Source organism: Oncorhynchus keta, chromosome 24 (genome assembly GCF_023373465.1).
Source record: "Oncorhynchus keta strain PuntledgeMale-10-30-2019 chromosome 24, Oket_V2, whole genome shotgun sequence".
Taxonomy (NCBI): Eukaryota; Metazoa; Chordata; class Actinopteri; order Salmoniformes; family Salmonidae; genus Oncorhynchus; species Oncorhynchus keta.
Genome location: NC_068444.1, coordinates 35879546 through 35903864, shown reverse-complemented (window position 1 = coordinate 35903864; position 24319 = coordinate 35879546). Strand labels below are relative to the sequence as shown.

Sequence of the window (24319 nt, the reverse complement as noted above, 5' to 3'; positions counted from 1 at the left end):
GAATCGTATAAATTCATTCATAGTGCTTTATTAAGAAGTGTAATAAATAGACTTCTGAGGTATTCAAGAAATAAGTTGTTTCGTCAAACGCATCCAAGCAGGAATGCACGACTCAATATATTTTGTACAACCTAATCCAGTGATTGTGGGCGAATTTTGGGTTGACAATTAAACTACAGTTGCTATATTTTACTGTCAAAATAGGACTCCAGAATTTCCAGATTTTGTTTTATACTATAGAGAGAAATTACAAACATATTTGTGTTCACTAACTAATATCATAGGCGAGTTAAGTTGGGGTTCAACGCCCAAGGAACACATGCTAAATAGCTAGAATGCTAACTCTAAATATACTATCCACTGTTAGTAGCTATGTATTCATCCAACAGTAAATGCAATGTCCTAAAAAAACATTGCCGTTGTAGGCTACTACCCATTAGACCTATAGGCCATATGCCCTCGCAATGGCCAGTGCGCATTTAGCACATGTGTCAATCCATATCTCAAAGCCGTATCAAATATCTTGGTTGTAAAATAGTTGCTATTGAGCTGAATATTGAGAGTTGAGAAATAAAACCTATAGAATGCTTGCCTGTTTTGCATGTTATTTTGGCATTAATACATGTCACATATCAGTTTGCAAATGTAAAAAAAAATATTTAAAAACATAATGAATTGCGTTAGTAAATTCTCCATACAAACATGGTCTCTTTTTTGCTTTCTTGAGTAAGACAGCTCCAAAATGCAGGTGTTTCAGCCTAGCTCAGTGCTTTCTGTGGTGGTGGGGCAGACAGCAGAAAATATGTGTGTAAGGCTTGGTAATGTTCTCTAGTTGTGCTGTGATTGGCTTAGTGTTCTGTCACTCATGGGGACACTATATCACTGCCAAATCTAAGGGTAGAGCTAAAAAATTCAAGCCATAGAGTTACATTAGAAGTGCCCATCCAAGAAGGATCCAGGTCATTGGCCACAGATAAAATGATGTCAAATTACATTATATCATTTGTTTTTATATATAACTTTTTATTTTTTTACCCCCAATTTCGTGGTATCCAATTGGTAGTAGTTACAGTCTTGTCTCATCGTTGCAACTGCTGTACGGACTCGGGAGAGGCGAAGGTCGAGAGCCATTCGTCCTCCGAAACCCAACACAACCAAGGAGCACTGCTTCTTGACACAATGCCCATCCAACCCGGAAGCCAGCCGAACCAACGTGTCAGAGGAAACACAGTACACCTGGCCACCATATCAGCATGCACTGCACCCGGCCCGCCACAGGAGTCGCTAGTGCTAAGACAAGGATATCCCTGCCGGCCAAACCCTCCCTAGCCCAGACGACGCTGGGCCAATTGTGCACCGCCCCATGGGCCTCCCAGTCTCGACAGGGCCTGGACTCAAACCCAGAATCTCTAGTGGCACAGCTTGCACTGCGGTGCAGTGCCTTAGACCACTGGAAGGCTTATCTACAGTAGCTTTGATTGGACTCTGTCATGTCAACATCATACTTTCAAAATCTTAGCTAGCAGTCATCATCATGAATCAAGTCGACAATTTACTGGCAAATCCTTTTTAATTCTTGTCATATGAAGATAAATAATGAAGAGAAATTATAAACATGAAATACCTCGGACCCCACTTTGAGAACCCATGCTCAAGAGGACCCGTCTATTATTGGCCACAGGAGGTCGCTGTAAGCTCATGATTAGTGGCAGACAGCCTCCGACTGTCCCTGTGTGAGTTGAGTTAATGGCTCCTCCTGCTTGATATAGAGACAGAGCTGGTAGAGAGCTGTGCAGGAGGGAGCAGTCCGAAAAAACATAAACTACACCTCGGGTAGCTAGCTAGCGCGGTGGGTGGTTTGAGAGAGACCGGCGCACGGGGTTGTAGTCGAGGCCTGGTGTTAAAGCGCAAAGTGGACGGTCGAGGAAAGCGTTTTGTATTTTAACAACCGACTCCCCAAATGAACTCCGTCAGAGCCACCAACCGGAGACCCAGGCGAGTCTCAAGGCCGCGCCCGGTGCAGCCCGACCAGAACGAGGGCGACCGAGGTGAGAGGGACCGTGGTCAGAGTACTGTAGGGACTGTAGTCGTGTCAGGGCGGCAAGGTTCCACTGTGACCCCCAACCTCAGCTGTCTGGGTGTTATTTAGGAAAAGCTTTTTGGCCCGGGCCAGGCCGCGCTTTGTTTGGCTTGAGTGTCTGTGGCTACCAGTGGGGCTCGGGGTAACGACGTTAGTGAGTGCTTTGCCTGTGTAGCTAACGTTACCTCGCTAACTAGTCAGCTAGTAAGGTGACTAGCCCACACTACGCAACCATAACGACGACCATGGCGGAACCACAGTGACCACATTTTTATATATATTTGTTCCGACTTTGCCAGGACGTGTCATCATGGTCATGGCAGTAACGTTACTAGCTCACTAAAAGGTTAGCTATTAGCTGTAACGCTTCGGACGAAATTAATCTGCGTTGCGTTTTTGGACTGCCATTTTGGGGTGTGTTAGCCAGTCGCCATCCTCCAACAACTAAGTTAGTTAACCTTACTAGCCAACTGATATGAATATATCATCCGTAATTTAGACAGGTTAATTTTCCTGCCAACGTTAAGCAGTCCGCAGTTAACGGTAGATAACTGCATGGATCACATTCATCGGCTACCGTTAGTTATTTAATTTACCTAACTAGCTAGTTAGTGAACTACTAGTTCAAGCTAGCTAAAAATGTGTGTCTGACTGATCGCTAACGTTAGCTGGCTAGCTGTATGTTTGTTTACACGACGGATTTACGAGCTAGTTAGCTACGTAACTAACGTTAGTTGCGTTTTGACTCTGGTCGCCCGCGGTAAAAATCTGCGGCCAGGTTACCTTCAGGTCAACTGTTCAGGGCTGTGACTTTTAGTATCAGTGTGACGGGGCAGAGGCCGGTGTCCAGCTAGAGAAGGGAATGGTATTGTTGGGCGGCAGGGACACATCTGTGGTTGTCAATCACCAACCTTTGTCTGTCAGCCACACACACAGCCCTGCAAAACAACAGCCAGTCCCTGTCATTATATGCAGTCAATCAAACACAACCACGACACCCAGTCTGTGAATGTCCTGAAAGCGTTTTGATAAAAGGCGAACTAGAATGCCAGTGATCAGCTGTCATTATTAACCTGTGTTTTGTAATCAGTCTGTACTCCCCTACCAACTGCAGTACAGTAGATATCTGTGTGGGTGGGTGGTGTTTAAATGTCATCTGCCTGACGGTGTTTGTCTGTCGAACTGCAGAGAGAGGATGCTGCCAGTCAGTTGAAAGAAGACGCTGTGCTGAAAGAAGACGTTTCTTTGTGCTGTATCTGTCAGACTGTGTTCTGACTGTGTCCTCTGTGTCCAGCAGATGAGGAGGCTCCAGCTGCAGCAGCGGAGGTGGCTGTGGAGGAGTCCGGGCCTGCAGCTGGGAACAGCCCCTACCAGCTCCGACGCAAGTCTCTATTGCCCAAGAGAACAGCCTCCAGTACTGCAGTGGCCTGTCCCAGCAAGACTGCTATGGAGGTCAGAGAGAGAGAGAACCTTTCTGTGCTTGTTCACTTTCCTTAATTGGTTTATAAGGAGAGGACTGGTTTTTGAAACGTGCTAGTGGGAGTATACATCACCAGTGTATATTTCAGGAGAAAGGTAGACAGTGTCTCAGTCAGGTCACTGGGGGAGGTAGCAGTGTGTGTTGCTGATGTGTGTTATTCTGACACAGGGAGCATCCACCTCAACAACCGAACCCTTCGGCCACCGAGCCAAACGGGCCAGAGTCTCCGGCAAAAGCCACGACCTGCCAGGTAACAATGTGTGTGTAGGTGTACAAGTCACGGATGTGACGTGTCTGCACGGCTCATTCTACATCTGTGTATGCATCACCTGTTAATGCTAAGTGAAACTCTGCGTGTGTGTGTGTAGCGGCTCCAGCAGAGCAGTACCTGCAGCAGAAGCTTCCAGATGAGGTGGTTCTGAAGATCTTCTCATACCTCCTGGAGCAGGACCTCTGTCAAACTGCCTGCGTCTGCAAACGCTTCAGCCAGCTAGCCAACGACCCTATACTCTGGTACACACAGACACACTTCTGTGATCCTATACTGAAGGAACACAAACGCTTTAGCCAGCTAGCCAACGACCCTATACTCTGGTACACACAGACACACTTCTGTGATCCTATACTGAAGGAACACAAACATGCATAAACCTAACCTATATTTTTTGTCCCGTTATAGTTAACTGACATGTCACCAAAAAAAATCTAGTCGCTATCGACCATTACTGGTCCATACTGTTACTTTGTGCAAAACCCTTTATGCCCGGGGTGGTTGACATTTGCCCTCTCTCTGTGTGTCCAGGAAGCGTCTGTACATGGAGGTGTTTGAGTACACACGTCCCATGATGCACCCTGAGCCAGGAAAGTTCTACCAGGTCAGCCCTGAGGAACATGACCACCCCAATCCCTGGAAGGACAGCTTCCAACAACTGGTGGGTAAAGTGTGTGTAGTTAGATAAGCGTTGTGTTAATGTTATTTTAACATTGTTTTAACATTTTTGCAGTATAAAGGAGCTCATGTGAAGCCAGGCTTTGCTGAACATTTTTACAGCAACCCTGGGAGGTACAAAGGCAGGGAGAATATGCTGGTAAGACACGTGCGTGCACACACTCATGGTCCATTGAAAATACATTTTCAATATGGCTGCCCATCGGCTCTAATTTTGCGTAACAGTGTTTCTGTGTTTCCAGTACTATGACACAATAGAGGATGCATTAGGAGGGGTGCAGGAGGCTCATTTTGAAGGGCTGATCTTCGTGCACTCTGGGATCTACACTGATGAGTGGATCTACATCGAGTCCCCCATCACCATGATCGGAGCAGGTATTGTGTGTGGTCTGTCTGTGCGTGTGTCTTGCCCTTTCTAGTCTGTGTATGTATGCTCTACTACTTATGGTAGAAACAGACTTTCTTTTTGTGTGTATGTAGCTCCGGGTAAGGTGTCTGATAAGGTGGTGATTGAGAACACCAGAGACTCAACGTTTGTCTTCATGGAAGGATCAGAGGACGCCTACGTGGGATACATGACTATCAGGGTACGCTGCAAACACAGACCCAGCAAACACAGACCCCATTACACACACACACCTCCCCTCTAACCTCCTGTGTTTCCTATACAGTTTAACCCAGATGATAAGTCGGCTCAGCACCACAATGCCCACCACTGTCTGGAGATCACTGTCAACTGTTCTCCCAACATAGACCACTGTATCATCAGATCTACCTGCACAGGTAATGCAAACAGTCTGCAGTTGGGCATGTTTGTTTCTCTTGTGAATAATGTAGTTCAGGGTTCCCTTTTTATTTATTTATACACTACCGGTCAAAGTTTTAGAAAACCTACTCATTCAAGGGTTTTTCTTTATTTCTGCATTGTGGAATAATAGTGAAGACATCAAAACTTTGAAATAACACATGGAATCATGTAGTAACCAAAAAGTGTTAAACATATCAAAATATATTTTATATTTGAGATTCTTCAAATAGCCACCCTTTGCCTTGATGACAGCTTTGCACAGTCTTGGCACAGTCATGGCATTCTCTCAACCAGCTTCATGAGGTAGTCACCTGGAATGCATTTCAATTAACAGGGGTGCCTAGTTAAGTTAGTTTGTGGAATTTCATTTTTTCTTAATGCATTTGAGCCAGTCAGTTGTGTTGTGACAGGGTAGGGATGGTTTACAGAAGATAGCCCTATTTGGTAAAAGGCCAAGTCCATATTATAGCAAGAACAGCTTAAATAAGCAAAAAGAAGCAACAGTCCATCATTACTTTAACACATGCAGGTCAGTCAATATGGAACATTTCAAGAACTTTAAGAGTTTGTTCAAGTGCACTCGCAAAAACCATCAAGCGCTATGATGAAACTGGCTCTCATGAGGACTGCCACAGGAATGGAAGACCCAGAGTTACCTCTGCTGCAGAGGATATGTTCATTTGAGTTACCAGCTTCAGAAATTGCAGCCCAAATAAATGCTTCGCAGAGTTCAAGTAACAGACACATCTCAACATCAAATGTTCAGAGGAGACTGTGAATCAGACCTTTTGTGGTCGAATTGCTGCAAAGAAACCCCTACTGAAGGACACCAATAAGAGACTTGCTTGGGCCAAAAAACACAAGCAATGGACATTTTGTCCTTTGGTTTGGAGTCCAAATTGGAGGTTTTTGGTACCTGCTGTTTCTTTGTGAAACGCGTTGTGGGTGAACGGATGATCTCTGCATTTGTGGTTCCCACCGTATAAAGCATGGAGGAGGTGGTGTGGGGGTGCTTTGCTGGTTACACTGTCGGTGATTTATTTAGAAGGCACACTTAAACAGTATGGCTACCACAGCATTCTGCAGCCATCCCATCTGGTTTGCTTTTAGTGGGACTATCCTTTGTTTTTCAACAGGACAATGAGCCAACACAACTCCAGGCTGTGTAAAGGCTATTTGACCAAGAAGGAGAGTGATGGAGTGCTGCATCAGATGACCTGGCCTCCACAATCACCCGACCACAACCAAATTGAGATGGTTTGGGAAGAGTCAGACCACAGAGTGAAGGAAAAGCAGCCAACAAGTGCTCAGCATACAGTTGAAGTTGGAAGTTTACATACACTCAGGTCATTAAAACTTGTTTTTCAACCACTCAACAAGAAATTTGTGAACTATGGTTTTGGCAAGTCGGTTAGGACATCTACTTTGTTCATGACACAAGTAATTTTTACAACAATTGTTTACATACAGATTATTTCACTTATAATTCCCTATCACAATTCCAGTGGGTCAGAAGTTTACATACACTAATTTGACTGCCTTTAAACAGCTTGGAAAATTCCAGAAAATTCTGTAATGGCTTTAGGATCTTCTGATAGGCTAATTGACATCATTTGAGTCAATTGGAGGTGTACCTGTGGATGTATTTCAAGGCCTACCTTCAAACGCAGTGCCTCTTTGCTTGACATTATGGGAAAATCATAAGAAATCAGCCAAGACCTCAGGGAAAAGCCGCCTCAGGCTAGACCTCCACAATTCTGGTTCATCCTTGGGAGAAATTTCCTCACGCCTGAAGGTACCGCGTTCATCTGTACAAACAATAGTATGCAAGTATAAATGGGACCACACAGCCGTCATACCGCTCAGGAAGGAGACGTATTCTGTCTCCTAGAGATGAACGCACTTTGGTGCGAAAAGTGCAAATCAATCCCAGAACAACAGCAAAGGACCTTGTAAAGATGATGGAGAAAACAGGTACAAAAGTATCTATATCCACAGTAAAACGAGTCCTATATCGACATAACCTGAAAGACCGCTCAGCAATGAAGAAGCCACTGCCCCAAAATCGCCATTAAAAAAAGCCAGATTACGGTTTGCAACTGCACATGGGGACAAAGATCGTACTTTTTGGAGAAATGTTCTCTGGTCTGCTGAAACAATAATAAAACTGTTTGGCCATAATGACCATCATTATGTTTGGAGGAAAAAGGGGGAAGCTTGCAAGGCGAAGAACACCATCCCAACCATGAAGCACAGGGGTGGCAGCATCATGTTATTGGGGTGTTTTGCTGCAGGAGGGACTGGTGCACTTCACAAAATAGATGGCATCATGAGCAAGGAAAATTATGTGGATATATTAAAGCAACATCAGTCAAGAAGTTAAAGCTTGGTTGCAAATGGGTCTTCCAAATGGACAATGACCCCAAGCATACTTCAAAGGTTGTGGCAAAATGGCTTAAGGAGAATAATGACAAGGTATAGGAGTGGCCATCACAACGCCCTGACCTCAATCCCCTATACATTTTGTGGGCAGAACTGAAAAAGCATGTGTGAGCAAGGAGGCCTACAAAGCTGACTCAGCTACACCAGCTCTGTCGGGAGGAATGGGCCAAAATTCACCCAACTTATTGTGGGAAGCTTGTGGAAGGCTACCAGAAATGTTTGACCCAAGTTAAACAATTTAAAGGCAATGTTACCAAATACTAAATGAGTGTATGTTAACTTCTGACCCACTGGGAATGTGATGAAAGAAATAAAAGCTGAAATAAACATCTTGGCTATTATTCTGACATTACCCATTCTTAAAATAAAGTAGGGGGGGCCTCCCGGGTGGCGCAGTGGCTTAGGGCACTGTACTGCAGCTGTGCCACCAGAGATCCTGGGTTCGCGCCCAGGCTCTGTCGCAACCGACCGGGAGGTCCGTGGGCGACACACAATTGGCCTAGCGTCGTCCGGGTTAGGGAGGGCTTGGCCGGTAGGGATATCCTTGTCTCATTGCGCCCCAGCGACTCCTGTGGCGGGCCGGGCGCAGTGCACGCTAACCAAGGTTGCCAGGTGCACGTTGTTTCCTCTGACACATTGGTGTGGCTGGCTTCCGGGTTGGATGTGCGCTGTGTTAAGAAGCAACCGGCTTGGTTGGGTTGTGTATCGGAGGATGACTTTCAACCTTCGTCTCCTGAGCCCGTACGAGAGTTGTAGCGACTAAAACAATTGGATACCACGAAATTGGGGAGAAAAAGGGGTTAAAATAAAATATATATAAAAAAATAGTGTTGATCCTAACTTGATACTGACTTAAGACAGGGAATGTCAGGAACTGTGAAATTTAGTTTACATGTATTTGGCTACGGTGCATGTAAACGTCTGACTTCAACTGTATGTGGAAACTCTTTCAAGACGGTTGGAAAAGCATACCAGGTGAAGCTGGATGAGAGAATGCCAAGAGTGTGCAAAGCTGTCATCTAGGCAAAGGGTGGCTACTTTGAAGAATCTCAAATATAAAATATATTTTGATTTTGTTTAACACTTCTTTTTTTGGCTACTACATGATTCCATTCGTGATATTTCATAGTCTTGATGTCTTCAATATGATTATACAATGTAGAAAATAGTAAAAATAAAAGGCCTTGAATGAGTAGGTGTTCTAAAACTTTTAACTGGTAGTGTGTATAACAACAAAAAAATACACTTCTGGACAAGACTTAGCAAAAATGAAAATCATTTGGAACTGATTTCCTCTATCTGTTCTAAAATATTCCCACGCTTAGTGAGATATGGGATTGTATATACATGTAATCAAGGTTTAAAATGATGTTTTAGTCAAATATATCTGTTTGGGCTTATTGCGGGCAATTTGCATTCTACAAAAAGAAAATGTAATTATTTTCTGTCCTCCAGACCAGCTGCTCAAGAAGAATTAGGCCTGTGGCTGAGTCTAGTTGATGATCCCTGATGTAGGTTGTCTCCAGTGGGGCATGTCCGGTAATGTAGTTTGTCCCTATTCTAGTTGGCTCGGCTGTCTGTGTGAGCGGCCAGGGGGCGTGTCCTAGCATCAAACACTGCAACATCAGCGACTGTGAGAACGTTGGACTTTACATCACTGACCATGCGCAGGTAAATGCACACTTCATCACCGACCATGCACACACATCACTAACCACACTTAAACACCCTCTCTGACTGTGTATTCCTGCATGGTATCTATGACAATAATGTGATAATGTATTACAGGGTATCTATGAGGATAATGAGATCAGTAATAATGCATTGGCGGGAATCTGGGTAAAAAACCACGGCAACCCCATAATCAGACGAAACCACATCCACCACGGCCGAGATGTAGGAGTCTTCACCTTCGACCATGGAATGGTATCTCACTTTGACCTTTAACGTCAAACCTCTTACAACTGATTTCCACAGCCACGGTCAAAATTGGCTATATTGTAAAAATGTATGGAAACAAAAATGTGCTTTTTGATCTTAAAGGAAAAATCCACCCAAAAACTCTTGGTATTTGTTTCATTCGTCAATTGCAAAACGCAGCATCATATGATTCTTTTGAAAGTAACATATCTTAAACTTGATTGCTGACATGCAAAACATTTTGGGACTATATAAAAAATGGACTAATGAAACAAATGGCAAAATACAGTTTTTGGGTGGTGTTTTCATTTAAGGTTAGGCGTAAGGTTAGCTGTGTGGTTAAGGTTATGTTTCAAATACAACTTTAAGATGCATTTCATAAAAATGCATGGTTTATGATTTTGTAGCTGTGGAAGCTAGTGACAGCCTTTACCTCTCACCCATCATTTTTGAGATCTTTACAGTTGTGCTGAACATGATGATAGTATCGCTCTCTCTCCTTCTCCCCCAGGGTTATTTTGAGAGTTGTAACATCCACCGGAATCGCATAGCAGGCTTTGAAGTGAAGGCGTATGCTAACCCTACAGTGGTTCGCTGTGAGATCCACCATGGCCAAACAGGGGGAATCTATGTGCATGAGAAAGGACGGGGACAGTTCATAGAAAACAAGATCTACGCCAACAACTTTGCTGGAGTCTGGATCACCTCCAACAGTGACCCTACGATACGGTACACACACACAATCAGTGGTGTAGGGTACTTAAGTAAAAATACTTTAAAGTACTAATAAGTTGTTTTTGGGGGGTACTTAACTATTTATATTTTTGACAACATTATTTTTCTCTACTACATTCCTAAACAAAATAATGTACTTTTTACTCCATACATTTTCACTGACTCTCAAAAGTTTATTACATTTTGAATGCTTAGCAAAAATGGTCAAGACTTGTCACTTATCAAGAGAGCATCCCTGGTCCTAATGATTTGTATTGCTTTCAAATAGGCACATTCTTCTCCTCTCCCCTGCAACTCCTCCCCAGATCCTTAGTGTACAAGAGAAAGTATTGCATTATGTTTTCTGTCAGTATACCTGGTAAAATAACGGTTTATAAACCACTCTAAGGGGGCCCTATAAAACCCCAATTCTGTTGTATATTTTCCTAAAATATGTTTCCTCTGTTTTGTTTTAGATTTGTTTTTTTACTCTCAAAATTACAATTGTTCTGAGTTCATGTCAATGCTTAAATCACATCAGAAGACTAGTTTTCCTCTAGACCCCCACAAATATCAAACCGATTTGAGTGTAATTCCCCTTAATTCCGCATCTGGCCCTTTTTTAATTGTGCATCTAGCGAGTGAGGAATGTACCATCTGTGAAGGTTCTGTACTGCTGCCCCTGATTTCGTGGCAAAGTTCGCAAATAATATATACAGATTATATAAACTCAGCACAAAAAAAATAAATGTCCTCTCACCGTTGATTGTGTTTTTCAGCAAACTTAACATATATGAATATAACAAGATTCAACAACTGAGACATAAACTGAGACAAGTTCCACAGACATGTGACAAACGGGTATGGAATGTGTCCATGAACGAAGGGGGAGTCTAAATCAAAACTAACAGTCAGAATCTGGTGTGGCCACCAGCTGCATTAAGTACTGCAGTGCATCTCCTCCTCATGGACTGCGCCAGATTTGACAGTTCTTGCTATGAGATGTTACCCCACTTTTCCACCAAGGCACCTGCAAGTTCCTCGGACAGCTCCCTAGCCCTCACCCTCCGATCCAACAGGTCCCAGATGTGCTCAATGGGTTTGAGAACCGGGCTCTTTGCTGGCCATGGCAGAACACTGACATTCCTGTCTTGCAGGAAATCATTCACAGAACGAGCAGTATGGCTGGTGGCATTGTCATGCTGGAGGGTCATGTCAGGATGAGCCTGCAGGAAGGGTACCACATGAGGGAGGAGGATGTCTTCCCTGTAACACACAGCATTGAGATTGCCTGCAATGACAACAAGCTGTGACACATCGCCCCAGACCATGACGGACCCTCCACCTCCCTATCGATCCCACTCCAGAGTACAGGCCTCGGTGTAGTGCTCATTCCTTCGACGATAAACGGGAATCTGATCATCACCCCTGGTGAGACAAAACCGCGACTCGTCAGTGAAGAGCACTTTTTGCCAGTCCTCTCAGGTCCAGCGGTGATGGGTTTGTGCCCATAGGCGACGTTGTTGATGGTGATGTCTGGTGAGGACCTGCCTTACCACAGGCTTACAAGCCCTTTGTCCGCAATAGGCTGGACTATCTGAGCACTGATGGAGGGATTGTGTGTTCCTGGTGTAACTCGGGCAGTTGTTGCCATCCTGTACCTGTCCCGCAGGTGGGATGTTCGGATGTACCGATCCTGTGCAGGTGTTGTTACACGTGGTCTGCCACTCCGAGGACGATCAGCTGTATTTGTCATCAACTGGCTACATACGGAGTAATAGAGCAGTGTGCACACCACACAGTGGCAATTCATTGGCGTAGGTTTAGCTTTTTAAGACAAAAGTGGCTAACCAGGGGTGGGATAATGTCGATGTTGCGTTGATTTAGATAGTAGCTGGGAGCTTGCAGTGTCTAGTACTTGTATGATTTTTTTTTTTGACAGTTTGCAGTCGAACACTTAAATTGCATGTGCTTTCAGAATTATTTGGCGAGTTACTCGTAGTTTGCGATCGACCTGTTTGAGACCCCTGCAATAACCCCTCTCAGTATTATGGGCTGTTTGTTGACGTTCCGTTCTGTTATTCTCCAGGGGCAATGCAATCTTTAACGGTAACCAAGGGGGCGTGTACATATTTGGTGATGGGCGTGGCCTGATCGAGGGGAATGATATCCATGGCAACGCTCTGGCTGGAATCCAGATTAGAACCAATAGCTGCCCAATTGTACGCCACAACAAGATCCACGACGGACAGCATGGTGGCATCTACGTGGTAAAGACACATACTGTTTAGATTTTTTTTAGTCCTATAGATGTTGATTAAACAATCTAATCGTGTGTGTGTGTGTGTGTGTGTGTGTGTTTGCAGCATGAGAAGGGCCAGGGTGTGATCGAGGAGAACGAGGTGTACAGCAACACGCTGGCAGGCGTCTGGGTGACCACCGGCAGCACACCTGTCCTCCGCAGGAACCGCATCCACAGCGGCAAACAGGTAAAACACACTCCTCATCTGTTACCGTTGTTTTAAAAAAAAATACTTTCTGTGAGAATTGGAGGCCTGTCTCATTGTATCTACATGATATATTCTGCAAAAAGTCAGATTTAACCCTCTTTATCCCTCAGGTAGGGGTGTATTTCTATGACAATGGTCATGGGGTGTTGGAAGACAACGACATCTACAATCACATGTACTCTGGCGTTCAGATACGGTACGTCCTGCCTCTTCTGTCAAATGCAGGACACAGTGGATATGATAACGTTTGACTAACGTTCGATGAAGGCTTCACTAATATTGTTGGTGGTTTTACAGAACTGGCAGCAACCCCAAGATCCGACGCAACAAGATCTGGGGAGGGCAGAACGGAGGCATTCTGGTCTACAACTCGGGTCTGGGTTTCATCGAGGACAATGAGATCTTCGACAACGCCATGGCGGGCGTGTGGATTAAGACTGACAGCAACCCCACGCTGCGACGCAACAAGATCCACGACGGGAGAGACGGAGGCATCTGTATCTTTAACGGGGGGAGAGGTCTTCTGGAGGAGAACGATATTTTCAGGAATGCCCAGGCAGGAGTTCTGATCAGCACCAACAGCCACCCTGTGCTCCGCAAGAACCGTATCTTTGACGGCTTTGCTGCAGGTCAGCTGTCCATGTGTACACTAACTTTACCATGCTGTACTGACTGGTCAGTACTGTTACCTACTCATCCACCTGTGTTGATAATGTCATTTCCTGTCTCAGGTATCGAGATAACCAACCATGCCACGGCAACTCTGGAGGGAAACCAGATCTTCAACAACCGTTTTGGTGGCCTGTTCCTCGCCTCGGGGGTCAACGTCACCATGAAAGGTAACTAGTGCTACTGTAGCACTAAGGGTCAGAGTATGTGAGGAGTTGGAACGATTGGAAATCTCGCTCATGGATACAATAGGACACAATAGGCTGGTAGGAACAAAGCGCTCAGCATTTAAACGTTTTGTTGTATTAAATCATTTAGTTTATACATTGCACATATAGGCTGTGATAGGCTGTGACTAAATTAGAATAAAGGAAAAATGCCCTTGAATTTATTTTTAGAAACAAGCGTTTGGCCAGTCTGCGGCTTCAGGCTTGATCTAGACAATGTGTCAAGAAGCGATGGTGCCTGGAGAGCCAGCCAGCAGTAGAGAATATCCTCTCCACACTTGCAGAGCCACCTAATCAGGCCTCCTTAGTGGCACCGCATTGCATGGCTTGAGGCATCACTACAGTCACGGGTTCGATCCTGGGCTGTGAAGCAGCGACCGGGACACCCCATGAGACACAATTGACCCAGCGCCGTCCGAGTTTGGGCATCGTTTGGCTTGCCCTGGATGTCCTTGTCCCATCGTGCTCTAGCGACTCCTGTGGCGGGCCGGGCGCATGTACGCTGACACGGTTGCCAGGTGTAGTATTGTTTCCTCTGACACGTTAGTGCGGCTGGTTTCCGGGTTAAGTGAGCAGTGTGTCAAGAAGCAGTGCGGCTTGGCATGTTTGTGTTTTTGAGAACACATGGCTCTCGACCTTTGCCTCTCCCGAGTCTGTACGGGAGTTGCAGCTATTGGACACGACTAACTACCAATTGGATAACACGAAAATGGGGTAAAAAGTAACACACAAAATGTCCTGATCGAAACGGAAAACTCCTTGACTCAATTATGGCCTAGTATGGATAATACATAAAAAATGAACGAAACGTTTAAGAGATCTGATTTTTAGTTTATAAATATTTTGCTACAATGACACACTTAGTTATCTACTCACCTCTTTCCTTTCTTTTAGCATGTGCAAGTAGTAAGTACACCATGTTTTTGGAAAATTTGTCTTTTCATATTTCACTGATTCTTTAGTTGTGGACACTATACATCACCACACTCCCTCTCTTGATCCTCATCTTTATAAATCACCTTGATTTAGCACCTGTGTGTTTTATCAGTTTCTTTCTGAAAATATTTAGCAAACTCCATGACAGTAGCTAAAGCAAGAGGCACACAAATAGACTACAAATGCATGCTGAGCCGGGTATGCCCAGAGCTCGTGACGTTGGCGCTATTGGAGCGGGCAAGAAGGCCGGCACTCCAGTCAAATTGGGATCGCTCCGTTCCAGCTCCCATCCGCTCACATACTCTAAGGGCTAAAAACACTGCTATTACGTTATTGGACATTAGCCTAGCCTGTCAGCGGCACTAATGTAATGTAGCACTTGGGCTAATGCTAATATTATTTAAGTCTTGTCAGTTCTTGAAATGGACCAGTGGTAGTCACAAATATTTCTGAAGGGGCCACGTTTGTGAAACAACCTATATATCCTACCCTTTGGAGAAAGGGTGTTTGGGGGTCACGATTCATACATGATATTTAAGATGCATGGCCCATCAAGCTATTTCAATCTCTATTGTAGGACACTTGAGTATCAGAAACCAATGTGTAAAATACATTTGAGGCTTTATTTCCATTAACTTAAACGTTATGGCACAAGATCTGTTAAACCAGGTATTGGAAGGAAGTATAGGCTTTGATCAATTAATTTCCCCAGTCATTCTGTGCAGATTCATCACTCTACCTTCTAACGAGTCCTACACAGCTTGTGTGTCAGAGATGGAAACAGAAGACTCGTACGTGTTCCTGAGTCTTGGCTTTCAGGAATGGGGTCATATTCTCTAATAGCTTTAACTGTTGAAAAGCTTTAACCACATTCATATTACCGCTTCGTTTGGCCCAGTTACTAATAGTGGATATCGAAGGTTACTTACGTAACCACTGTTCTATGAACTAAATCAGTGGCACATTCAGCTGACTGAGGAAAATAACTTGCACAACACATTCATTCAGATTGTTGCTGAGAGCAATGCGCAATGACTGTTTGGCTTAGACTATATAAAATAGGTTCTTGGTCAGAGCAGTCTCTTCCTCTCTTCCAGATAATAAGATATTGAATAATCAGGATGCCATAGAGAAAGCTGTGAGCAGAGGACAGTGTCTCTACAAGATCTCCAGCTACACCTCCTACCCCATGCACGACTTCTACAGGTACACACACTCAACTAGCCAAAGCATGACTTTCAGTTAGTTACACAGCAGTTACACCAGTGCTGATTTTCTGTGACCTATGTGTGGTGTCAAGGTGTCACACCTGCAATACGACAGACAGGAACGCCATCTGTGTGAACTGCATCAAGAAGTGTCACCAAGGACACGACGTGGAGTTTATACGGCACGATAGGTGAGTAGCGCACCCAAACCATTTACTGACTAGACGCTCCCATTTGTGGCTTGCCATGACTATAGAATTTTTCTAGAATACCAGGCTGACCATTCAATTATATATTTTCCTTGTTTTGTCCTGTATTCCATGTTAACCCTCGTCTCTCTGTAGGTTTTTCTGTGACTGTGGAGCGGGAACTCTTTCCAACCCCTGTACGCTGGCTGGAGAACCAACGCATGACACAGACACACTCTACGACTCCGCTCCGCCCATAGAGTCCAACACGCTGCAGCACAACTGAACAACACACACCCACACTACATAAACACACACCCTATAGTCTACACACATACCACACTCTGTCACACACCACTCGCAAACACGCAAGAACTGTGGCCATAAGGAGGCAGAATACGGTGTTCTCAGCAGTGACGGTTATAGGGACCCTGAAGCTCAGACACTGCTGTACTGGGGGGGGATCTCTTCTAAAGGGATTTGTCTGGTCTACTGTAATGAGAAATGGACTCGTTAACGGCCACCAAATAGACGGGTAGAGTGAGCTGGAGTGGGTTATGGCTGCTCTGTTGGAGAGTGGCCAATGAGACTTCCTTTGCCTGTGGCCCTTCACTTCTATGCGACTCGCCGCGGTCCTGGAAAACAAACTTCCTCCCCAAACAGGAAGAGGATTATATTTAGCCCCGCCCACTGAGAAAGACACTTCTGGTCCCAAGGCATTGTAGTCCTTGTGGCAACTGTTACTTGGCAGCGGATGGCTGGTGTACAGCTGTACATGTACAGCTCACAGGAGAGAGACTGATCGAGCACTTCAGCTTTTATATTATTTTAATGCTTTCTCATGTAGTTTTGTATTTTCAAGCAAAAATCTTACTGTACTTGAATGTCTTTATATATTATGTTAATTATTATTTTTGTTAGCCCCCAGGCTTGCTGCAGTAGCTCTTCATGTCCCAGTTCTTTCTGTGAAAGAGAATCGCGTTTAACACTAATGAAGACCCTCTCCAGGTTATAGATAGATATATATATATATATATATATATATATATATATAGGACCGGTGGAACAAGGTAGGTATGGCTGGCTGTTGTGCATCTGTGTGGATTGTTGTTTAGTGGGTGCATGTGTATGGTTGTGTTCATATTCAGCCACTGGAGAGGGTCAGACATGAGGTATCGGGACATGAGTAATTCTGCAGTCTCCCACCCGCTCCCTACTTCCCTCCCTGTGTATTGTGGTGACTGTGGCTCTTCAGGCAGCCTGGATTGTAAGCATGTGTACCATAACATCTAGACTTAATATATTGTGAAGTATTAAAAACCATTATGTAGATGCTAGTATGAATTCAAAAAGGGTTTTAATTTCCTAGAAAGAAAAAAAAGAAAGGAAACTGGTCATTTGTAAGAAAATAAAACTATTAGATCAGTGCTGTGTGTCTGATTAACCTCTACGGTTGTTGCTAATGTGACTGGAATGACTTATGGGCAGAACGTTTCTTGTTAATCTAACTGCACTGTCCAATTTAGTGGGGAAAAAATACCATGCTGTTTGAATCCCAGCTGTCTCCCCACCCGGCCATCGAGATGGTTAGTGTTTTCTATGGGGAAGCTAATTATTACGTTCTCCAGTACCAATTTAGCAGACTGTCTAGCTTCACTGGATCAGTCAGACTTTACGCATATTACCTTTCTCCTGCATTTCAAAGATGGAACAAAAAATTATTTAAATGTGTTATTCTCCTACATTTCACATTGACACAAATTTGAAAAGGATTCTGCATTTTTTGCCAGAAGTGCTTAAGACAACCATGGTGCCTAGAAATTGTGTTTTGACAGGTGCTTACATAAAATATTCAGACTTTTTACACATTTTGTGATGTTACAGCCTTGTTGCAAATAAGGTGTTTTTTTTATTATAAGTATCCAGATGCTGTGAATCTTGTTTTAACTTCATTGGGGAAAGGCAGTCTAAATTGCAAGTCAGAGCAAAAACCAAAGTCAAAGGAATTGTCTGCAGAGCTCTGAGACAGGATTGTGTCAAAACACAAATCTGGGGAAGGATACCAAAACATTTATGCAGCATTGAAGGTCTCCATTTTTAAACTAAAGTTTGGAACCACCTAGAGCTGGCCGCACAGAACTCAATGGTTGTTCTTCTGGAAGGTACTCCTATGCAGCACTCCAACACTCAGGCCTTTATGGTAGAGTGGCTAGACATGCCACTCCTCAGGAAAAGGCACCTAGAGGACTCTGACCATACCAATATTGAAATCTGGCCTGAAGGCCAAGTATCACAGTCTGGAGTTAACCTGGCACCATCACAGTTTGAGTAGCAGTGGTCAAGTATTAGCCCTGCGTGTCCTGCAATCAATATGCTAATAGAATTTAGGTAGTCTTGTTCTCATTTGCTTTCTTAATCCCAGCTACAATAAATACAGCCTCCGGATATATACAGTCATGGCCAAAAGTTGAGAATGACAATATTAATTTTCAAAGTCTACTGCCTCTGTATGATGGCAATTTGCATATACTCCAGAATGTTATGATGTGATGATTAATTTGCAAAGTCCCATTTTCCCATGCAAATTAACTGAATCCCCAAAAAACATTTCCACTGCATTTCAGCCCTGCCACAAAAGGACCAGCTGACATGTCAGTGATTCTCTCGTGAACACAGGCGTGAGTGTTGACAAGGACAAGGCTGGAGATCACTCTGGCATGCTGATTGAGTTCGAATAACAGACTGGAAGCTTCAAAAGGAGGGTGGTGCTTGGAATCATTGTTGTTACCGGCAAGGAAACATGTGTTGTCATCATTGCTTTGCACAAAAAGGGCTTCACAGGCAAGGATATTGCTGCCAGTAAGATTGCACCTAAATCAACCATTTATCGGATCATCAAGAACGTCAAGGAGAGCGGTTCAATTGTTGTGAAGAAGGCTTCAGGGCGCCCAAGAAAGTCCAGCAAGCGCCAGGACCGTCTCCTAAAGTTGATTCAGCTGTGGGATCGGGGCACCACCAGTACAGAGCTTGCTCAGGAATTGCAGCAGGCAGGTGCATCTGCACACACAGTGAGAAGACTGAGGATGGCCTGGTGTCAAGAAGGGCAGCAAAGAAGCCACTTCTCTCCAGGAGAAACATCAGGAACAGACTATTCTGCAAAAGGTACAGGGATTGGACTGCTGAGGACTGGGGTAAAGTCATTTTCTCTGATCAATCCCCTTTCCGATTGTTTGGGGCATCCTGAAAAAAGCTTGTCTGGAGAAGACAAGGTGAGCACTTTCATCAGTCCTGTGTCATGCCAACAGTAAAGCATCCTGGAGACCATTCATGTGTGGGGTTGCTTCTCAGCCAAGGGAGTGGGCTCACTCACAATTTTGCCTAAGAACAAACACACCCATGAATATATTATGGTACAAACACATCCTCCGAGAGAAACTTCTCCCAACCATCCAGGAACAATTTGGTGATGAACAATGCCTTTTCCAGCATGATGGAGCACCTTGCCATAGGGCAAAAGTGATAACTAAGTGGCTCGGGGAACAAAACATTGATATTTTGGGTCCATGGCCAGGAAACTCCCCAGACCTTAATCCCATTGAGAACTTGTGGTCAATCCTCAAGAGGCGGGTGGACAAACAGAAACCCACAAATTCTGACAAACTCCAAGCATTGATTATGCAAGAATGGGCTGCCATCAGTCAGGATGTGGCCCAGAAGTTAATTGACAGCATGCCAAGGCGGATTGCAGAGGTCTTGAAAAAGGGTCAACACTGCAAATATTGACTCTTTGCATCAACTTCATGTAATTGTCAATAAAAGCCGTTGACACTTATGAAATGCTTGTAATTATACTTCAGTATTGCATAGTAATATCGTCCGAGGCAGCAGACTTTGAACATTTATATTTGTGTCATTCTCAAAACCTTTGGCCACAACTGTATAGTTTACATAGAGTCCAGTGAAGTTCCTGGAGGGCTGTCTTGGTGTTCGCTTGAGGGGGAATGTCCACAGCTGTGATAACTGAAAAGAACTCTTGGTAGGTAAAACGGCCGGCATTTGATTGTAAGGAATTCTAGGTCGGGTGAGCAGGACTTGAGTACCTGTATGTTATGATTACACCATGAGTCGTTAATCATAAAGCATACACCCCACCCTTCCTCTTTCCAGAGAGGTGTTTCTCTGTTGAAGAGATGCATGGAGAAGCCCGGTGGCTGAACCGATTCCGACAAAATATCCCGAGAGAGCCATGGTTCCGTGAAACAGAGAATGTTACTCTGGAAGACAACCCTGGCTCGAATTTCATCTCCCTTTGTCAAGAAACTGGACATTGGCGATCATTTGTCCTGGGTGGTGGTCCGAACAGAGGATCCACTTCGGGAAAGTTGTATTCCTGGTCATAATGTTGGTGGTGCTCCTATATCCTAAAGTTTTTCGCAGGGTAGAAAATGTAAGAAATAGTACAACAAAAATACTGCATAGTTTCCTAAGAACTCGAAGTGACCATCTTTTTATTTTTATCTGTTGGTGTTATTCTTATTATCCAGCACAAAGAGTAAAAAAAACAACTTAGTTGCCAAAGTTTTAGGCCATGTCTTTTTTTCTGTCAGGCATCCGGAGCTAATCTGGTTGAAGCCAAATTCAGTATTTCTGACTTCCGAGTCTGGAAATGCTCCTTGATGTAGGTATGAAGCATCTAATGAAGGGACCTGAGCTTTCTTACTAATTGTTTTGCCCTCCCCCTCGGTCTCTCACTCGAGCGCTGCCCTATACCAATCCAAAGCATGATAGGTCTCAACCCCACCCCCAGAAAGAAAAACAAGTTTAGAGAAACAAGCTGTGTGTCGCTGGTCATGGCTAGGAGGGTCCAGGTCGTTAAACTATGGGCAAAATTATACTTTTGCCGTTAATTTGACAAAAGCTGGATCCCTTCTAGCCATGACCCTGTGTACCACGAGTCATGTCAGCCAGGCTAAATAAAATAAAGTCTCACTCAGATTTGATGCGTGTCAAAACCCACACCAACATTATTTATAGCTTGAACTTGATCTGAAAAAAGATTCTGTTAATGACTTGTCTGTATGATTTACCCCAATGTATTTATGCATAGACATTCAATAAATCGTTTCTTAACTTTTACTGAAATGCAGTATGCCTATAAAACTGGAGGGACCTACCCGAATTAGTCCAATAGAAACTAATGATTTCAGCTACGAGGGATGGGGTTTATTCGTGCAACCATCATTACTTTCAAGAAAACACAATGATTTGCATTTGTTTAAAGAGGTTTATTTTATTGGTAACCTGGTAAAATAACGAGAAAAATGTTAAGGGAAAATTGACCAAACTACTGTAGATGACACCTCACTAGGGTATGTGTGTGTGTACCGTACGACCGGTCTCAGGTTGTGTGGATAGGGGCGGAGCGTGCCAGGAGCTCAGTGATGTAAGCGTTGTTATGGGCAACAAGCTCCTGCTTCATGGCTCTAAGCTCCGCCTTCACCTCCTGGTCAGTCATGGTGACTGCCGGAAGAGATTTCACCTTCTCCAGAAACGACTGGATCAATACCTCTCCCTCCTGGAAAGAGATGGTATTAGAAGGTTGGAGTAATTATGAAGCCAAGTCATTCTACACCCAACAAATACATAAAAGCAACATGTCGTATTGGTCCCATGTTTAATGAGCTGAAATAAAAGATCCCTGAAGTTTTCCATTAGCTTATTTCTCTCTCATTTTGTGCAAACATGTGTTTACATCACTTTAAGTGAGCATTTTTCCTTTGCCAAGATAATCCATTCAGCTGACATGCATGGCATATCAAGAAGCATGATTTTGTGCTGGGGACAAAAGGCCACCAATGTCTCAGGTTGAGGGAGCGTGCAATTGGCATGCTGACTGCAGGAATGTCCACCAGAGGTGTTGCCAGAGAATTGAATGTTAATTTCTCTACCATAAGCTGCCTCAATGTCATTTTAGAGAATTTGGCCTCAACCACTAACCACGCCAGCCCAGGACCTCTACGTCCGGCTTCTTCCCCTGTGGGATTGTCTGAGGGGGGTTGGGGCGGGCGGTGGTGCTGAGGAGTATTTCTGTCTGTAATAAAGCCGAAGACGAACATGGATTGGCTGGGCCTATGCCCTCAAACTACACGCCTGCCCAGTCATGTGAAATCCATATATTAGGACCTAATTGAATTGACTGATTTCCTTATATGAACTGTAACTCAGTAAACTGTGAAATTGTTGCATGTTGCATTTATATTTTTGTTCTGTATAGTTCTACATGCCAAAACGACCTTGTCTTAACGTTGTAATAGTGTGTGCGTTTACCCGTTTATCGCTGCGTCGTTTCTTGGCCTCTGGCCCCTCCTCCCCACTCGGCTCCTCCTGAAACTCCTCCAGTTCTGCAGCTTTCTGCTTTGCCATGGCAACCACCGCCGGCGGGAAACACGCCAACTCCGCCACATGGATCCCAAAACTCTGGTCACACACACCTAAACACACACATACTTTGTCAACTGCTGTTCTGATGTTTGTGTGTATATACTGGATACTACAGTGTAGTGTGTGTGTACCTGGTTTGACCCTGTAGAGCATGGTGAGTGTGTGTTGAGTGGTCAGAGCGGTGACGTGCAGGTTGCGGACGGTGGGGTGGTGTGTGGCCAACGCCGTAAGCTCATGGAAGTGAGTGGCAAACAGACAGAAGCAGCCAATCTTCGAGGCGATGTGTTCACTGATGGCCCAGGCCAGACCAAAGCCATCGAATGTAGATGTTCCGCGACCCAACTCATCGATTATTATTAGAGAGTTCTTTGTGGCAGCGCTAGGGAGAGAAAACAGTGTAACAGTTGAGTCAACATACAGGCAACTGCCAAAAATAATGGATACAAAGTACATTGAAAACAGGTGTTTCCACACAGGTGTGTTTGCTGAGTTAAGCAATTAACATCCCATCATGGTTAGGGTCATGTATAAAAAAAAATGCTGGGCAGGCTATTATTTTGGCTATCATGGCTATGATGGGATGACAATGCCTCCTTCCACAGGGCACTAGTGGTCACGGAATGGTTTGAGGAGCATGAAAACGATGTAAATCATTTGCCATGGCCGTCTCAGTCACCAGGCCTCAACCCAATTAAAAACATATGCATTAGATAGCATTTTCTACCGCCATCAAAAAAACAGAAAATTATGGAATTTCTTGTGGAACAATGGTGTCGCATCCCTCCAATAGAGTTTCAAACACTTGTAGAATCTATTCCAAGGTACAGTGAAGCTGTTCTGGCTCGTGGTGCCCCAAAGCCCTATTAATACCCTTTATGTTGCAGTTTCCTGTACATGTTCATTATCAATGATGCACAACAAAGCACTTTGATCATGTAATCAGGGAGAGCAAAGGATTTGACTAAACTAAAAGAGAAAAGAGCTGCAGAGATGGTGGCGTGTGCGTGCGTGCTCTCACCGGAGAATAGCTGCAGTCTCCAGCATCTCGGACATAAATGTAGACACGCCCTTGAGCTGGCTATCCCCCGCCCCCACACGGCACAGACAGCTGTCAATCATGCTTAGCTCCGCCTTCTCACAGGGGACAAAGCAGCCAATCTGAGCCATCAGAGAGATCACGCCCACCTGCCTGATGAAGGTAGACTTCCCGCCCATATTAGGACCTGTGGAGGGGAGGGTTAGTGTAAATCTGTACGTCAGGCCAGAGGGGTGTGTGTTTGTCCTAAAATGAACATAGCACATACAGTACAGAAGAGCATTGTGCATTTCTCAGGCTAAATGTATCAAGACAAATGTACACGTCTCCATGGTGTGCTCAGTTTATGGGTATTGACCCTTATAAAGACTATGGTATGGACACTAGTGTTGTCCTGATACCATAAATTTGACTTCGATACCAGGTTAACTATTGGATTTTGAATTTTAAGACTCCTTAAGATCAAATTTTAACAAAATGATTGGATGAAACACTGAATTTGGCATTACTGCCATTAGCCAATACAAACGCAATGAATAACAGATTCACTTAATGGAACAGAGGTCAGTCCAAAACAAAGTTTGTTCTGAAGTGTCTGTCCTATATCTGAGATCAGATCAGGAAACCATGTGTTTATTTTCATTTACATGTACTTATTTTAGGCACTCAACGTTCATTTTTTAAAATCTGGTACCGGGGATCTTAAGACGA

General features: G+C 44.2%; 2 protein-coding genes across 5 annotated transcripts in view; one reads left to right on the top strand and one right to left on the bottom strand.

The window, feature by feature from the left end:
* The first annotated feature begins 1731 nt into the window (after positions 1-1731).
* Positions 1732-17169, top strand: LOC118357458 (F-box only protein 11). 4 transcript variants are annotated; one of them, XM_035734564.2, is made up of 20 exons: positions 1732-2048; positions 3375-3532; positions 3729-3810; positions 3929-4073; positions 4363-4492; positions 4565-4648; positions 4752-4884; positions 4990-5096; positions 5181-5292; positions 9324-9430; positions 9548-9685; positions 10191-10408; positions 12483-12663; positions 12760-12882; positions 13014-13099; positions 13201-13532; positions 13635-13742; positions 15833-15941; positions 16036-16134; positions 16288-17169. In XM_035734564.2, exons 1-20 carry the CDS (start codon positions 1961-1963, stop codon positions 16415-16417), a joined length of 2670 nt encoding a protein of 889 aa, XP_035590457.1. In that variant the 5' UTR covers positions 1732-1960; the 3' UTR covers positions 16418-17169. The 4 variants fall into 4 exon arrangements, with proteins under 4 accessions (XP_035590457.1, XP_052334190.1, XP_035590458.1 ...); XM_035734565.2 differs by having other exon boundaries at positions 1733-2048; positions 3378-3532; XM_052478230.1 differs by lacking the exon at positions 16288-17169 and having other exon boundaries at positions 16036-16138.
* A 4232-nt stretch (positions 17170-21401) lies between these two features.
* The window catches only part of msh2 (mutS homolog 2 (E. coli)), a 31363-nt gene continuing 28445 nt past the window's right edge, over positions 21402-24319 (bottom strand). The window contains exons 14-17 of the mRNA XM_035734561.2: positions 23591-23795; positions 22704-22951; positions 22459-22622; positions 21402-21706 (exon numbers count right to left, since the gene is read on the bottom strand). Coding sequence (XP_035590454.1) covers positions 21530-21706; positions 22459-22622; positions 22704-22951; positions 23591-23795 — 794 coding nt within the window. The 3' untranslated portion in view covers positions 21402-21529. The remainder of the gene's footprint in view (positions 21707-22458; positions 22623-22703; positions 22952-23590; positions 23796-24319) is intronic.

Coding starts and splice junctions, on each gene's coding strand:
- LOC118357458 (XM_035734564.2), top strand. CDS start 1,961: ATGAACTCCGTCAGAGCCACCAACCGGAGACCCAGGCGAGTCTCAAGG. Junction 9,431..9,547: donor ACATCACTGACCATGCGCAG/GTAAATGCACAC, acceptor AATGTATTACAG/GGTATCTATGAGGATAATGA. Junction 13,533..13,634: donor CTTTGACGGCTTTGCTGCAG/GTCAGCTGTCCA, acceptor TTCCTGTCTCAG/GTATCGAGATAACCAACCAT.